This window comes from Pipistrellus kuhlii, unplaced genomic scaffold (genome assembly GCF_014108245.1).
Source record: "Pipistrellus kuhlii isolate mPipKuh1 unplaced genomic scaffold, mPipKuh1.p scaffold_m20_p_1, whole genome shotgun sequence".
Taxonomy (NCBI): Eukaryota; Metazoa; Chordata; class Mammalia; order Chiroptera; family Vespertilionidae; genus Pipistrellus; species Pipistrellus kuhlii.
The window spans coordinates 19,467,413-19,485,252 of NW_023425404.1; the positions used below are offsets into that span (position 1 = coordinate 19,467,413).

Sequence of the window (17,840 nt, forward strand, 5' to 3'; positions counted from 1 at the left end):
GAGGGAAGGCATTCCTAGGAGCCCAGAGGATAGAAATGGGGAAGGGAGGCCAGTGATCTGGAAGGACTCGGCCCCAAAGTAAATGCTCTGGACTGTCTCTGGCAACAATTCTCCTGTCGGTTTTGAATCCAGGTCTCCAATTAGCCAGCAGTGTTTTTGTTCTGTGTGCCTCCTCTTTATTATACCTCTACTCTTATCAGATTAAAGAATCAATTCCATAAAACCCAAGGCATCAATAATTGCTTGACAGCCTTCTTAACCTCTTTATTTCTTCCACCTTGTATTGTCCCTTCCTTCTGAACAGATGTGAAAGGGGCACAGCTTTCCACCTGCCACAAGTGGGACGTCCATTTCTGGGCAACCTGGCAGGAGGAGCTCTGAACGGCAGAATGATGGTAAAGAGCAGAGGCTTTGGAGTCACATGACCTTAGCAAGTTCATCTGGTGGGCAGCAGCAGTGCAATTCAAAGTGCTGATGAAGTAAGAGCTCTAAGATTTATCACCAATTGAAAAAAGCAATTTGTAACATTTGAATTTAACCAGACCCTCAAGGATATGAAAAAGGACCAACTACAATAGAAATTAAACATACACTGACTGAAATAAAAAATATTATACAGAGACCCAACAGCATACTAGAGGAACGCAAGATTAAAGTCAAATATTCGAAATACAAAGAAGCAAAAGACACTCAACTGGAAAAGCAAAAAGAAAAAAAAAAATCCAAATATATGAAGACAGTATAAGGAGCCTCTGGGACAACCTCAAACATACCAATATCCGAATTATGGGGGTGCCAGAAGAAGTGAGAGAGCAAGATACTGAAAACATATTTGAAGAAATAATGTCTGAAAACTTCCCCCACCTGGTGAAAGAAATAGACTTACTTACAAGTCCAGGAAGTGCAGAGAACCCCAAACAAAAGGAATCCAAAGAGGACCACTTCAAGACATAATCTTTTAAAAACATCATAATTAAAATGCCAAGAGCAAAAGACAAAGAGAAAAAAAGCAGTAAGAGAATAACAATAAGCTACAAGGAAGCACCCAAATGACTGTCAGCTGATTTCTCAACAGAAACTATGCAAGACAGATAGGACTGGCAAGAAATATTCAAAGTGATGAATAGCAAGAACCTACAATCAAGATTACTCTACCCAGCAAAGCTATCATTCAGAATTGAAGGTCAGATAAAAAGCTTCACAGACAAGGAAAAGCTAAAGGAGTTCACCACCGCCAAACCAGTATTATATGAAATGGTTTTTTAAGAAGAGGAAGAAGAAAAAGCTAAAGATAAAAATTATGAACAACAAATACATATCTATCAACAAGTGAATCTAAAAATCAAGTGAATAAAGAAAATCTGATGAACAGAATAAACTGGGGAGTATAACAGAATCAGGGGCATAGAAAAGGAGTGGACTGACAATTCTCGGAGGAAAAGGGGTGTGGGGAGTGCGGGAAGAGATTGGACTAAAATCGCACACCTATGGATGAGGACAGTGGGGGGAGGTAAGGGCAGAGGGTGGGGTGGGAACCGGGTAGAGGGGAGCTATGGGGGGGAAAAAGATGAACAATTGTAATAATCTGAACAATAAAGATTTATTTAAATTAAAAAAGATAACAAAATCATTTTCTTTTATTCTGTGAAATTTCAGTAAATAGAAATGTGCATCCTTTATGGTAATTTAGACATGATGATAGGAATTAAGACCAAAGAAGGGCTTCGGGGGAAACTCCCACTATTTCTCTTAGAAGATCTTCGAGGCAGGAGCTGACGTCTCTCAGCTTCCCCACACTCCTGCCTGTAGGCCTGAATACACACACTGGCCTAACTTGCAAAGTAGCTTCTTGAAGATGGACAATCTGGAAGAAAAACAAACGAACAAAAAAAACAGGAATATTTTCTCCAACTGCTGAAATGTTTCCTCTTCCATTCCACACTACACCATCACCCTCTCGCCATCACCTAAGCTGTTATCAGGAACATCTTCACCCACAGCTCCTGGAGGGCCAGCCCAAAGGCCTGAAAACAATGCACGGCATTTCCATTACGGCTACGTGAGCAGTGCCGGGCCAGACCAGGCAGGAGCCCGGATGACCTTTCCACATCACCCCTGCCTCCTGAGGAATGTGTCCCCGGCCTCAAGCACTGCCCCTCCTCTATGGCAGCAGCTGTTCGGAAAGGAACCATCCGTAGGGCTGCTCAGGTGAGGACTATGGTTCGCATGAGCCCTTGATACCTTGTCTTTTCTAGCTCTTCCTAGTCTTTCTCAGGCCTCTCTCATCCTGCTTCACATTAGACTTGTAACTCAAGGTCACTTGCATTTCATTACTGTCTAGATCAGGATTCAGTTTCCTGAGAGCCAAGTCTTCTTTTTTCTTGGTTTATTCCTCATTTTGCTGGAGTACAAGGTTAAATCCCTTCCTAAGAGGACATTCAGGTGGGGAACTTGTATGTGTGTGAAATATCTGGATAGATTTGGTAGGGTGTCTTTCCGTGTGAACTTGGACAGTATTCCTCCACTGCCCAACAGCCTCTTACTGCTGCTAAGACAGACTGGTTCAGTCTAATTCTCGCTTTTTCATAGGCAAGCCTTTCTCTGGAGGATTATCATCATTGATGTTTTTCACATTAAATTGGATGTGTCTAGGGATGGCTCATGGGTCCTTTCACATGGTTATTTCCTTCTCTTTTCTACTCAAGTGATGAGTACTTGGGCCCTTTCACGTAAGACAAAAGAACCACATGGTTATTTCCTTCTCTTTTCTACTTCCGAGGACATTTACTCAACGCTTAGCTGCTCTATTCAGAGTACAGACCTCAGCTGCTCCTGTCCCATCCACACGGAGCCCAGAGGGGGCCCAACTGCAGTCCCTCCTTAGTTCAAGAGGCGGCGGCTTTCCCCCTCACTGCCAACCTGATATCCATGCTCTTCCTCCAAAAATGTGTTGAAATATAAATGCTTCACTCATTGGTTACTGCCCCCTCTCCCTTCAGCAATGTCTGAAGTGACATCACTTTAGCTGGAGTCCTATAATTCATATGTATGCCTCGTAAAGAAAATGGCAACACTCTCACCAGAAACGACTTACCTGTTTAGAAAAGCCCGTTCACCTGCTCGGTTTCAGGGTCCAAATCAATGTCATAGAAACAGGGCCGGGTAGGGAGTCCAGGCATGGTGCTCATCTAGGAGTGAAACAGCATTCCAAATATACTTGGTGATTCCCCCCCGTGTTTCCCTCGGATAGAAAACCCAAGGCACAAAGATAGAATATGATTTTGTAGTTGTCAACAAAGTGGTACTCCTCTTGTTAGCACATTAAAAATAAAGACACTGCTCCTGTGTAACCTCAGAGAGAAACCCTCAGATCCTTCAGCAAACCAAATGTCAGGCCTCCCTCTCCTCCCCACACTGACAGTTGCAATGAGAAGTAGCAGGTGCTGCGGAGGCTAAGGACTCAGTTACTCACCTCCTCCGTCCTCAATTCACAAGACCAAAAGGGGTACAGGCTTGTCCACTTTTACATTTTTGTTTTAATTAAATTTGCATAGATACCCATATTAATTTTGCTACCGCAACACATCACTAGACATTAGTATCCTTTAACTTGGGCCAAGACATTTTTCTACATAATGTACATGGTTTTAAAACTACTATTCTAAAAAAAAAAAAAAGAAAGAAAGAAAAGGAGAGGAATGGAGAGAGAGAGAAATAGAAGCATCAATGAGGAGAGAAAATTATGGATCTGCCTACTGCACGCCTCCCACTGGGGATTGAGCCCGCAATCCAGGCATAAGCCCCACCTGGGAATCGAACCATGACCTCCTGGTTCATAGGTTGATGCTCAACTGCTGAGCCACACCAGCTGGGCTACAACCACTATTCTTACTTGTTCAAATCGGCCTTTTAAGACTGAACCTGTAATGCTTATGGCTTATATTTGTACTGGCTTCTTTTCTAAAGATGTGGCTTTGACAAACAAATGCTTATATGCAAATTCATAAGGCTTATAAGTGAAAACTCAATATATTTTATCTATAACAATGTTCTATATAATGAATACACACAGGTTCCAAATAAGATCCAGACAGGAAATAGGTTAAGTTGAACTTCTATGACTTAACTATAAAAATGTCACAGAATAGGATGAGTCACCTTCTGTGACACAGAACATCTGCACGGTAGAAAACTTAATTCTGGCATGCGAATGCCAATCAATGCTCCCCAGGACAGCGGTCACCAACTGGTGGTCCGTGAGGTCTGTAAGGTAGGTGACTGCTGCCCTCGAATATACTATAGGGATCTGGTGTCAGTCTCTATTCTCAAATTCTGTAAGAGGTAAGCCACGGCTGGGTGTGGGGGAAGAAGAGGAAGGGAGGGATGGGTCCTGAGACCTGGAAGAAAAGCCTGAAGATGGCATTATAAAGAGAAAGGATTTGTGCCATTGATGCAGACATAGATGAGCAGAAGATGCTAAAGATGGTCTCCAAACAGTGATAAAGATCCTCAGTATTTTTACTCTTATCCAAAGAAGATTTTGGCCCCCTACACACTGGTCATATGGAAAATAAGAAAATTTAAAAAAAATTATATGAACTTAGACATAAAATTCTGAAAAGAAACCACTACACCTTGAATTAAAACATAGCTTACTCAAATTATGAGTCCTGTTTAGGCTGCAACAGCAATTGGGAGGCATTAAGAATAGTGCTCATCTAGGTTATAACCTATCTAGGTTATGCCACTTAGGTTATGTGCAGAAATGTCTTGGTCCAAGCTGGCTTTTAATGCGAGAGCTTGTTCTAGGTGACAGAGTCTTGAGCTGGGCAGGATGTGTTTCTCTCTGAAACTCACTGGCCTGACCACTTCCAGTGCTGCTTTCCCGGTTCGTCACCCATTGCTCGCACACATCATCGTGACAATACAGACTGCAGTTACTGCTCTCTCAGCCGGCGGCTGCTGACAATTTCTCTGGAAAGGACATGTTTCTGCAATATTCAAGGTGCTGGGCAAACAAGTTACCATTCCTATGAAAAAGGAATTTCTACAAACCCCAAGGATCGATGAAGATGAACATCAGGACACAGCCAAGCCTCCTGCTCTCTGCGAGACTGAGGGAGCACTGGGGTGCAGGCACTTGCCCGACCCACACTGAGAGCGGAGAGGAGCAGGGTCACATTTTTAATAACAAGCCCACAGCCAAAACCAGCAGAGCTCAAAACAGAATTCGGCTTTAATGTTACATACTTTCGACTCTATAATGCCACCTCCTAACACTTTCTCACTGTATGAAAAAAATAATATAGTTACAGAGGAGTCTACTGATTTCCTTTTCATTGTGTACAAAGTGAGTTTAATATTTTAATCCTGTGTGCAGGTAAGCACGATCTGCTGATACAGGATCTAAGGGGGAAACCTGGGCACTGGATCAGTGCTAACCCTGGGACAAAGTTAGTTCAAGCTGTGACTATGCCCTTAAGCATGTTTCCTCCTTTAATATGCATAAAACCCACAGGAAGGCATCTGATAATTCATCTTGAAGTGTAAATAAGTGACCTCACCTTTCACATCTACAGGGTGCATTCACATTTTAAGGAGGAAATTCTTTACTTAAAAACTATGAACTGCCCAAATTTCAGGCATAAGATCGAGGCCTGTCAAGAAGACCCAGCAGGTGCAGAGCCTCTGTTCCTGCCTCAGAGCTGTTGGGAGCACCCAGTTAACCTGTGAAAGGTTAAACTCCCAATGAGTGTCAGTTGTGCTTATAAACAAGCTCTATCACAGCCCATCCACGAGGCCCATCCTGGATTCAGTCAAGGTCACACTGCCACTGGGAAACAGAATTGTTATTCAGCACAAGTACCCATGCGCCATCCTTGAACTGACACCAGAGAGTCCACAGCAAAAGGATTAATCCTTAACAGGCCCAGCTCCGACTATCTCCTCAGCAACGAACTCTGCTCCTCTGGCATCTGCCTGATGGCTTCACACCTGGTTTAAGACGAGAAGCACCCCTCTCTGCCTGCAGCACTCACTCACCGTTCCGACCAGGGGGTACAGAAAGCCAGCCCCGACGCTGGCACGGATGTCACGGATGGGCAGGACGAAGCCGGTAGGCACACCTTTTTGCTCTGGGTTATGAGACAAGGACAGGTGTGTTTTGGCCATGCAGATAGGCAGATGCCCAAAGCCCTGCGGAGACAAGGGGACAGAAGCGGGGCAAATGAAAAGCTGACACCGCGAGACAGAGCATTTGGGCGTGCTGGTGTGGATGCTTCAATTTATTTGGAACATTTCATTTCAACTCGCCTTAAATCCATCTCCACCTCACTGCCCTCTAGTTTAGTAAAAAAAAAAAAAAAAAAAAAAGTTGCTGGGGGGCGGGGGAGGGCGGTGGGGAGAGAGAGAGAGAAAATGTGTTGGGTGAGGGGAGCAAGTACTCAAAATACTCCAAAAGTGAGTATTTTATTTTCATCTATATAGCCAATACAACTCAAGGCCAGCTTCCAATATTTTAGTGAGACATTCCACAATGCCTCATGGCTCCACCACACACTTATGTACCGCCTGTGGTAATAAAGAACTCGGGGCTGGCTCCCCTAATGTAAACTCACTATTTCAGAGGGGCAAAGGCTGCTGCCATGCCCAGAGGAAGGAAAGCAGTGGGTGCCTGGCGGGCTGGGAGGACTCTGGGATTCATTCTTGACTGCAAGGCCTGCTTTATAAACAGTTAAAAGAACAAAACAATTGGGCATCTCTACCTGCTTCGTGTAGACCTGTGCCTTGTGCTGAGCCTCAGGGAGCAATTCAATGTCATCTGCCCCGTAGATCTTCTGTGCGATGATCCTGATTTTATCCGCAATGGGGAGCTAATAGACAGAACAGAGGGGGAGAGCATCCCTGGAACCCGGAACCATTCCAGGTCAGAGTTCCCACCAGGGCCAGGTGTTTTCATACATACAGATACAGATAGGCAAGTAGTTTGACGTTTATTGGGTTGAAACATTTTCTTTTAATGCCAAGCCCCAGATTTTATAAGTGGAAAATGTCCCACAGAGGTAGTTTCTCTCTCTTTAGGATCTCACTAAGTACGTCACAAATATTGATGAGGACCCAAGAATAATGACTTCTTCGTAAGTGAAAAATAATGTTCTGTGACTGGAAAGCAGTCTCCTGTCAAAGCTGACCTGGGATACTGTTTATGAAATAAAACAACCGATATCCATCCATATAACTCCCCGTTTGCATATGTGAAGTAGATGCTATTCTTCATATAACATATTGACTGATAATTGCTGGTACTTAGAAATAGTTTAAAAAACCAATCTGGTGACTTCTAGGATGAATATCAAGTGGGAACAGTGTGGAAGGCTATGCCCGCGGTGGCACCAAGCAGAGGGCAGTGGTCAGAGGCCAGGGGTCTGACCAGTGAGGGCCTGGCCCGCTGGTTACCCACAACAGGGCGCCTGGCTCCTCACACGCTGCCCAGTGGAGGAATCACAGCAAACAGCACAGGAACTGGGAAGGAAAGCTACTCAGAGGTAACTTGGATGAGCAAATTACTAAAATTAGCCAATTTATCTGACTCTACTCCCTAGCAACTGAAGCTAAAAGAATGCATTGGGTGAATTTTGTTTTTTTTTAAAGGAATAATAATCTATAAAAAAAAAAGTTCCCTATTGAACTAAACAGTGATAATTTATGAAGGGCTTTACATAATGGATAGGAATAAAGTAATTCATTTATGGCTTATAAAGATACAACAGTGCCCTAATCAGTTTGGCTAAGGGGATAGAGTATTGGCCTGTGGACTGAAGGATCCCAGGTTCGATTCTGATCAAGGGCATGTACCTTGGGTGTGGGCACATCCCCAGTAGGGGGTGTGCAGGAGGCAGCTGATGGATGTTTCTCTCTCATCAATGTTTCTAACTCTCTATCCCTCTCCCTTCCTTTCTGTTTAAAAAAAAAAAAATCAATAGAAAATATATTATTTTAAAAATAAAAACATTAAGATGCAACAGAGATTAATTTCATGTGTGTCTTATGATTGGGCTCTATGTGCCAAGGCAAATTCAGAACTTCTGAAGCAAGGGTGATTTAAGACCCGCAGATGCGGGATAAGACAAAAAGTGGCAGCCTCAGGTTCTTCAGAGCCAAGTTCCAAGCAGAAATGGGTTATAAGGAAGGAGGTCTCCTGCTCACCTTCAAGGCCTGGGGTTCCTAACAGCAGGCACTGCGGATGAGGCTTAGAGAGGACGCCTAGAAAGGCTTTGCATGTGTGTTCATTGGTTGAATAGATTTTTCAACCTGTCTGTGAAACTAAAGCTCCATAGGAAAATGTCTGCATCCAAAGGGCATTGTTAATTAACTGCCAGTGTATTATTATCTATGCAAGAGGCACAGAGAAACAAAAGAATGTTAAAATTCAAGAGTAATAGGGCTTCTTCCTTCTACCTTTGGAAATAACCTTTTATGGCTTTTTTTTAATGTCAATTTTTGAAAGTCTATGATTATCTTTTAAAAACCAAGCCAAGAACATGCTTAAGAGAATTTGCTACCACACCCATCCCAAGTTCCTAATGAAGTTCCTAGTTGTGGGCATACCACTTACTGTCCAATCACAACCTGAAATACATGGACAAAGAAAGGAAAATACAAACTCTCTAACATAAACCACCTTTCTCTGAACTAGCTTTACACTTTATTGGACACAGAATAAGCAGTGCTTCTGCTTGGGCCAGACACCGTATAGTTTACTCATTGATGGGAAAAAATGCTAAAGCCTTCTGGGGTGCGTGGTTTTGCACCTGAGGGCTTCTCTGAACTCGAGGCAGCTCTGTACCAGGAAGTGAGCTTAGCAACATGCGGCTTGCCCCAATTACTGGGAAGCGGTTGGCAAACTTATCTGAGCCCGGCCGTAGCCCCGTGTCAACTTGCCCTCATGTGGGTGGTGCCTTGGGTTAAAGGCTGTTGTGAATTACGCTCTTATACAGGACCCTTCCTCCTGCAGGAGAGAATCTGCGCTGTAAGCCTCTCCAAAAGCTAGGACGTTAGCCAACCTCCCCGGTCTTCTCGCCTGGACCCTGACTCGGTGTGTGTGCAGCAATATGGTCGGTAAGAAAGCTGTCTAGAGTTGAGGGTCCAGGCTGTGTAACTCATCTACATGGGAATCAGACCCACAGAGCTGAAGCTGTTAAACACAGGCTCTGACAGAGGCAGCCACACAGAAACCTCATTGTGCTTTTTGGTTTTTTGCACAGAGCAAGTAACCCACCTCGAGGTCATACAGGAGCCGGAAGTTGCTGGGTGCCTGAGCTGCTTTCTGGACGGCCTGAGCCAGGGCTAGGGCACCCTTGCCCCCTTGTGCCCAGTGGGTACACTTCACGGCGTCGAAAGCCCCGTGTTCTTTGGCGAGGCGGCTGACGAGGTCCAGCTCGGTCTCTGTATCTGTCCTGAAAAGGCAGCGCTTCATGTTAGAGAATTGACAATATCCAAGGAGGACAGAATCTCTCCTGTTTTTGCCACTAAAACCCAAGTGAATTACCTGCTGATAAAGTGACATTAATCAAGTAACGTTGCTTAGGTCTGAATCCCAGCTTCCACGATTTACTAGGTGACTTCCGGCCAGCCACTTAGCTTTATGTGCCTGGATCCCACGTGGGTAAAGTGGGAATGATCACAGCACTTATTTCATTTGGGATGTCATGAGGTTGAGCTGTCGGAGTACCCAGGCCACTCCAGGTGTATCATAGGAATTGATATGTACATGCTTTAAAAATACTTTGCTTCCCATTCTGCTGTGATTAGGCCGTTATAATAAGACCAAAAGCAGCATTACGATATTTACACAGCCCACGCGAGTCCTCTCTCACAGGAACACTTCCAGCTCAATACGTTCGACTCTTTGTCATTACAACATCCCGCCGGGCTCAGAGAAATAATGCAGCTCTGCGGGGCCGTGACCTCCTGCTGGCTCACAAGGCCTATGGACACCAAACGGAACATTTAACGGCAGGCCTACGTGTTACCCGCTTCACCTGGTGGGAAGGAGGGGACACCCGGGAGCCAAATCTGAGCCTGAACCCTCAGTGGGCGAGGTGACGGGTTCACAGTGCTGCGTGCGGGCCCGCCAGAGCGCAGGCTCCTTTAAGGGCCCCTGAAGCACAGCGGTAACAACCAAGAGGAGTAACCGAATCAAAAGAGAGCTGAAAGCGCCAGGAGACCTTTTCTGACCAGTTTCCGCCGTCCCCGGGCCCTGCCACCGCACTTACTTGAATGCATTCACAGCCACCACTACGGGGACGCCAAACATCCTGGCATTTTCAATTTGTTTCTTCAAGTTACTGAAGCCCTTTTCAAGCAGCTCCAGGTTCTGTAAGAACAACAGTGAAGGTGTTGGTCCGTCCGTGAGGCCAGAGAGAGCACAGCTGAAGATGGCTCCAGGCTTTTCTTAAAGGGGGACCTGTCTCCTCAAGCCGGAGCCACTCACTGTGGGGACAAGCTGGGGGCGCAGGTCAGCTGACGCACCTCCCACCACGGCGAGTGCGCGCTGAGGAGCCGCCAACGTTAGCATGGAGTGGGGTGGTGCCTGTGCCCTGGCTGTCCTGGCAACACGAGAGCTGCTCTGTCTGCCCTCATCACACCGCATCCCAACAGCACACGTGCTGTTTGAAGGGGGTCAGATGCCCTTAAAGAAATCATGTTTCTAACCCCTGTTTCTAGATTTCATGTACTCCTATGAAATAATGGCACTAACTCTACCCAGGGTTGCACAGACCCTTCCGTCACAAGACAGGGCCTAGCTCAGTGCCTGGCATTTATTGTACAGCTGCTTTGAGTACTGCAGGTAATCAGGGATGCTATCACAGAGATCTTAATGAATTTAACCATGAAACTTTACTGGGGGCAACAGAAAATAAGAACCAAATAACATGTAATTTAAAGGAAAGAAACTAAGGAAACATATGTTTAAATATGTTTCCTGCAGCACTGAAAAACTGCAAGTAACACAAACTTTTTTCATAGGGGATTTATAATATACACACTCAATAAATGTTTATCATGGAGAAGCTAAGAGAAATGAGATAATCTATATTACACGGAACCTGTCAAAAGTGTATTTAGTTGCAAAAAAATGTACTAAGTTGCAAAGCAATGGAGAACTTAATTCCATTTTTGTACAAATATAAAAATTTATGTATATATCATGAAGTTTGTTGTAATGTTGAGAATTATACAGAAAACCGTTAAAAAGATTCAAGTTACATGTTATATTCTTATACTGTTTAATTTTTAGACAAAGGGTATGATACTAACATAAGCTTAAAAATACATTAAATATTTTAAAAATATATAATAGTCATATATAAAGCAATATACACTGGATCATGAGCAAAACCAGCAGTAATAGCTCTGGGTTTGGGGATTCCATGAAACAGCAGGAAAAAAAATAAGTAAGGTAAAAGTATAAAACATCTGAGATCCTTATAATCATGGTTGGTGTTTTTCTTTTAATAAATAAAAACCAAGATTAGGATTACTTGATATTCTAAAAAGCACTGTTAATTCTTTACCTCCAGTCACATGAAAACCAATTAAAAATGTAAGGCTGATTGAGAACAGTTTTAAATAAGAGGAATTTCTTAAATGAAGATACCAGCTGGGCCAGTTAGGGGCAGTCGTCCTAATCAGACACAGGGAAGGCGGTGGGGTGGCAGTAGGGCCAGAACCGCGAATTGCACTCCCACGCGTGAGTCAGACAAATGACCATAAAAGGCAAATCACAGCTCAGAAGACAGGCAGACTCAAGGCACTGACAAATCTTTTCTAGCTGCTTCTGAAATACTTCATTTGGAGCCTAAACAGTGACCTGTATTGCTTGATAATTTAAGTTTCCAAAAAAGACAGAAAATTTGAATTAGTGACAGTGGCTGACCTTACCATCTTGTTAGAGGGCCTCTCTCAAACACCCCACACAGGCTCTGGAGATTTTTTTTTATGGCAAATGACACAAATATGAAAAAGTTCAAGCTCACAATTGTTTGAGCTCCTGCTGGATGCTACAAACCAGAGCAGCTTATGGAAATTTTGCCTAGAAAAATAACCAGGACGCCGCAGGAGAAAAGACATCCCGGAAAAGGTCCCTGTGTTTGCTTCTGATTGGAATGGCATTTGGGAATCCACCTGCCAGTCCAGGGAAGACAAAGAAACTTCCATTAGTCTAGAGCAGGATTTCTCAACCTCAGCACTTAACATTTTGGGCCAAATCATTCTTTGTAGTTGGGGCTGCCCCGTGCATCCCTGAAGGATGTTTCACAGCATCCCTGGCCTCTACCCACTGAATTTCAGTAGCACTCCCCACAAGTTATAATAAAAAATGTCTCTCAACATTGTCAAACATCCCTGGAAATAAAACTCCCAGTTTGAGAACCACCGCTAATCAAGGGCAGTGGTTTTACTGGTATCCTCTGTGGGACAATTCTGTCTTATGAGGCACTTCTTCCCTACTTCATTTAACCCAATTCTTGGGCACCCTGCAGGCTGAGAGCATTCCTGGGTCAGAGGGATACCTCCACTCGACTCCAAATGAGCCGGTTGAGATATGCTGATTCAGCCTGTGGTGCGTTCTAGGTCAAATAATTAGAAATGATTGGAGTTACCTCCTCTATGTAAGCCTTGGGAAGTGGCACTCCGGCAGTAACCTGGAAGGAAAGGAAGCAAAGTCAGAGGCATTTTCTATTTACAGTTAAATATCAGCTTAAACTGGTGTGTGCCATGTGTTAAGGCCAGGAGCTGCTGTTTGGGGCTATAGGACAGTTTAAGGTTGTTTCCTGGCCTAAGGATTTAGGACACACAACCAATCCTACAGCACAGAACAAAGATGGCTGCTTTGAGAAGAGTGGACCTTGGTGGAGAGAAAGGATGCATCTATGGGGGTGAGCGGGGAAGGAGGATGTAGTCTAGTCAGGGGCAATAACATCTGAGGGACACCCACAGCAGAGGGGTGGAAGTGAAGGTTAGTACAGGGAAAAAGGCAGCTGTCAGTCCGCCAAAGGCCACCTTGACATGCCACCAAGGGAGTCTGTGTAAGCCCTGTGCTGGGGCCATGAGCGGGTCTGCAGAGCCAAGCCACGCCCTTGGGGATCTGAACTGGGATGCAGGAGCAATACCAACGGCAGGGAAACCACACACACGGGTTCTCTTCCTTGATCACAGCGTACTTAACGGTCTCAGGATGCGTAAGCCGTAAGTCAGTCCACTGTTAGAGAGGCATCTGGTGGCCTGGCCCTGCTGCACCCACAGGGATGAGCATGGGGGTGAAGGTGCTGACCCAGGAACCCCACTGGGGCCAGGGACAGTGATTAAGAAGCCTTCGGTTTTTCAGCTTGGTCTGCTCCCATTCCTCCAACTCCACCAGGGGCCACGGAGAGGTGGGGCTGGAAGCAGGGACCCGAGTTACCTCGTTTAGCCCCACAAGGTAATGTGAGCAGGTCTGGCTCCTTAGCAGAGGAGTGTGTGTAAAACCCTCCTCAGTGCTGCCCAGGTTAAGGGCCGGCATATGTTTTAGACCAGGAGATCAGGAGAAAGGAAATGAAGGTGCAAAGTTGTGAGGATGAGTGAAGGGGTGCAAGAGAGAAATGTTGGTTATACTTAAGAAGGAAAGAGAGTGAGGCCATCTGCACTGCTAGCAGAAAGGGGCATCCTGGGTTAGGGGTGCTTTGTACCTCAGAGACAAGCAAAACTGGAGGTGGGGGCTGTGTTATGGCAGCGGTTCTCACAGCGAGGCCTGAGACCGAATCCTTCCATAGGGTCCACAAGGTCAAGACTATTTCCACAATAATTCTAAGATATTATAACTCTTTTCTCTCATTCTCTCTCTCATTATATAATGGACTTTTCCAAAGACTATGGGACATGGGATATCACAAAAGATCAAATGCAGAAGAGAATCCAGTGGCCTTCAACAAAACCAGATACTGAAGAGATCTGAAAAATGTACAATGCCTGAATTTTGTTTTGGAAAATACATTAACTTTTCATTAAAAAAAAAAATTATGTTAATATTAACTCAGCTTTAATTCCCCATATAGTAAGTATCAATAGATATAACCCCCTAAATAAAAGTTCCTTCAGGCCCTCATTAATTTTTAGGGGTAGAAATAAGTTCTGAGACCAAAGGGCTTGAGAACTGCTGGAGTGGCCGCTACACTAAGAAACACTGCTTTTGTTCTGCGGGGGAGGGAGGTCTTCTTTCCCAAGTCAGAGGACCAGCTCCTAGGACAGGAACTGAATTCTTCAAGGACTTTCTGAACACCAGCACCCCGTCTTCACATGCAGGCGCTGAGGAAAGGTGCTACAGTATCGGAATGTAAAGTGAAATTTCCAGCCAACAGGGACTCGAGAAAACTCCAAGTTCAGGTTGGAGTTGAAATAACCCAGTCCTAACCTGTTTGTATTACCCATGGGCAGTCCCGAGCGAGCAAGCATCTCTCCCCTTCTCCCTCTCCCCCGCCCACTCAGGACGCTGGCGGTCCCGTCCAGCATGCACCTCTCTCCAGAAGGGTGGACCTTTCCGCTAAATCGTTTTGTTGGTTGGCTGCCAGTGTCACTCTTTGGAGGAAAAATGGGACCTAGGTTTTAAAAGAACAGTCTGACCATACAGGAATTTTTTGAAGGAATAGCAAGCACATGTCCTTGGAGGCATTTAGATATGATCAGACGTTTTCCTCAGAAAGGTAGGCCATGATGCTATTTCAGCCCTCGGAAAATGCCGCGAGCTGGTGGTGTCTACAAGTGATAAGAGGCTAGCACAAGAGCTGCCTGAACATCCCTTGCTTTTGACACCCTATTAGTCATGAGAATAAGAGCTGCTTAATGAAGAAACAGGCAGAGCCATGCAGCTTCCCTTCAGCCTTCAGATTATTCCTGACAATCAGACTCTTCCTACTATTTTTTTTGGTTATTCCTCACTCAAGGATATTTTTTCCATTGACTTTCAGAGAGAGTGGAAGAGAGGAAGGGAGGGGATTGGGAGAGGCAAAGAGAGACAGAAAGAGAGAGAGAGAGAGAGAGAGAGAGAGAGAGAGAGAGAGAGAGAGAGAGAGAGAGAGAGAGAGAGATATTGGTTGCCTGGTTGCCTCCCACACGAGTTTCAACTGGGGCCAGGGATCAAACCTGCAGCTCAGGTATGTGCCCTTGACTGGGAACTGAACTCGAGACTCTTCAGTTTGCAGGCTGATGCTCTAACCACTGAGAAAACCGACCAGGGTGGACTCTTCCTACTCATGGTCCTCACCGTGGGGCCACCTCCGTGCATTTTAAGAGCCCTGACAGTGGCAACAAGCACCACCACGTGAGGGCGGAGACCGGAATACCGGCATTTGATGTTAAAAAACTTTTCCATTCCAATGTCTGCTCCAAATCCTGCTTCCGTCACTGTAAGTAAGGAGAAAAGCAACAGTAAAAATGCTATCCCAACTCCCTTGATGCTAAAAAAACCCCAAAAAACAAAAACAAAAAAAATATCTATTCACTGACTATGCAAAAATACTCACCTACAAATCCTTCAGGACCCACAAGCTTGAGTGCAATGCGGTCTGCAATGATAGAGGAATTCCCGTGTGCGATGTTGGCAAACGGTCCAGCATGAACAAACACCGGAGTGCCCTGTGGAAACCACGACAATGAATCTGCCAATCCTGCTTCAAAACGGATCCCGTAGCGAAAAGGAAAGTTAGCTGGAATCCCAAAGAAAGAGACATCCCAAAAAGTTAAGATGAAGCTGCCTCTTTTATGACAGCAATGTCCCAACTGCAACCTCGAGGAAGAATGGAGAGAGATGAGCAGGCAGGAAAGTCTTGACTCCCCTATGGAAGCGCGGACACAGAAAACCGATTCCAAAAGGCTGAGCCGCTCTGCTCACCTCCAGTGTCTGCATGAGGTTGGGTTTGATGGCGTCCTTCATGAGCACGGCCAGCGCTCCACTCACCCCCTGGAAAACAAAGGTACAGTGTGTCGACTCCGACCAGCAAAATACCAGTCTTCTCCAGTGTTTCCCAAACTTTTGACACATGTGTACCCCTTCTATAATTTTCGTAATGCTGAGTACCCCTCGTACTCATGAGAACATAGAATTAGGCGCAGCTAAGCACGGTGCAGTTGCACCAAACTCTGGTGCAATGCGTACCCCCACCAATCTCTTCCGGTACCCCCACCAATCTCTTCCTGTACCTCTGGGGGTACGCGTACCACACTTTGGGAAACACTGTTAAAACCAAAACTCAGCACTCGTAGGTCTTCCTTTTTTAGCTGTCTTAGACCAATTAGTAGTTCTATCTGAACTAGACCATTCATTTATTCAGTTATTTAATTTTTTCTGGATATACTCTGAATTTGCCAGTTATTTTAAGCAGAGAGAACAGCTAGAATAAAAATGACATTCACGTGTAATTCTTGGAAAAAGCGTCACTCTGGAAACAGCATGTCAATCAAGTTCTGCTGCTGATGGACGAGGGGAATCCATTTTAGACTAGTTTACACAAGCAGATGCTAGTCCTTTGGGTACTGAATTATTTGTAACTTTGGTGTCTGGGGAGAAGTGGCCACAAGCCAAAGCAAAAACTAAGAATTTACCCAGGAATTCAACACCAACTCTTAAACTCCAGGCCACTCTTCTAGGCCCTCCATCCACAGCTGAAAAACTGGAGACAAAGTAAAATAAAACTATAAACCCCATTTATATTTAGTTTTATGAGTTTCTGCTTTGGATGTAAAAAATTTAAATAATTTTTTTTTTTACACATATTAACTGTAAAAAGAGGATGTTAATGTCCTCTCCCCCACTCCCTCCCCAAGGATCTGGTTCATTGGAATGAGTTCATCTGACATACTGCTTGCTTAATGATAGGCCATCCATACTTGGGGCGTGTCAAACAAACGGACCTTTAAAGAGTTAATCCAGCCCTGGCCCGTGTGGCTCAGTTTGTTGGAGCACTGTGCCATGCCCTGAAGGGTCCCTGTTTGGATTCCTGATCAGGGCATATGCCTGGGTTATAGGTTTGGTCCCTGGTTGGGACATTTACAACAGGCAACCAATTGATGTTTCTCTCTTACGTTGATGTTTTTCTCTCTCCATCCTCTCTCTAAAGTCAAGTTAAGAAATTTAATCTGTAAAATCATCTCATTTCAAACCTCATATATTATCTTGTTGACAGTTCAGAAATAAATCTGTAAAGAACCAACCTTGTAGGATCATCAGATAACTGGGTAATAAATTATTCCCAGTGTGTTTATCAGCATGGATACAGTGATGGCCAACAGACTCATGACAAGTGGCCTCTGCATAGGGAGGCGTCATGGGGAGAGGCCAGGGTATGATCCCAAGCTCAGCAACTAAGGGCCTCACTCGGACTCTGGTGCCCTCTGCAAACTGAAGCCATATAGCCACTTCTGTGAATACTCTCAGGCTCAACATGTTGCTCAAACCATCTGAAACCTGTGGTATGTAACTGGAGCATACTACTGGAGTATTTACTCACCATGAAGTACATTTTATAAATTTCCTAATGACCTTGTCAGCAACAAAATTATCTTAAATGTATTGGTTAATTGCAGCATAATTTTTGTTACTTAGAACCGCCATGACCCTGGGACAAAGGACACAGGTGCATCACTGGCCCAAAGGTGGGGTACACACCAGATCCTCAGTGCTGATGGGCTCCCCTTTCTTGCTGGATGCCACCACCATTTTGCCCAGTCTCTCTCTCATGTCTTCCAGGGAACTGGTGAGGGCCAGGACAGCCATGATTTCACTGGCCACAGAGATATCAAACTGGGTC

The 17,840-nt window shown here is 44.9% G+C and overlaps 1 protein-coding gene across 1 annotated transcript in view; it reads right to left on the bottom strand.

Annotated features, from left to right (window-relative positions):
• Positions 1 to 1,581: 1,581 nt before the first annotated feature.
• Positions 1,582 to 17,840, bottom strand: part of MTHFD1 (methylenetetrahydrofolate dehydrogenase, cyclohydrolase and formyltetrahydrofolate synthetase 1) — a 51,483-nt gene continuing 35,224 nt past the window's right edge. Inside the window, exons 18-28 of the mRNA XM_036434297.2 lie at positions 17,699 to 17,839; positions 15,926 to 15,994; positions 15,558 to 15,669; positions 15,299 to 15,438; positions 12,663 to 12,704; positions 10,275 to 10,375; positions 9,278 to 9,455; positions 6,765 to 6,872; positions 6,043 to 6,195; positions 3,095 to 3,188; positions 1,582 to 1,864 (exon numbers count right to left, since the gene is read on the bottom strand). Of these exons, the coding sequence (XP_036290190.1) occupies positions 3,099 to 3,188; positions 6,043 to 6,195; positions 6,765 to 6,872; positions 9,278 to 9,455; positions 10,275 to 10,375; positions 12,663 to 12,704; positions 15,299 to 15,438; positions 15,558 to 15,669; positions 15,926 to 15,994; positions 17,699 to 17,839 (1,134 nt within the window). The 3' untranslated portion in view covers positions 1,582 to 1,864; positions 3,095 to 3,098. The remainder of the gene's footprint in view (positions 1,865 to 3,094; positions 3,189 to 6,042; positions 6,196 to 6,764; positions 6,873 to 9,277; positions 9,456 to 10,274; positions 10,376 to 12,662; positions 12,705 to 15,298; positions 15,439 to 15,557; positions 15,670 to 15,925; positions 15,995 to 17,698; position 17,840) is intronic.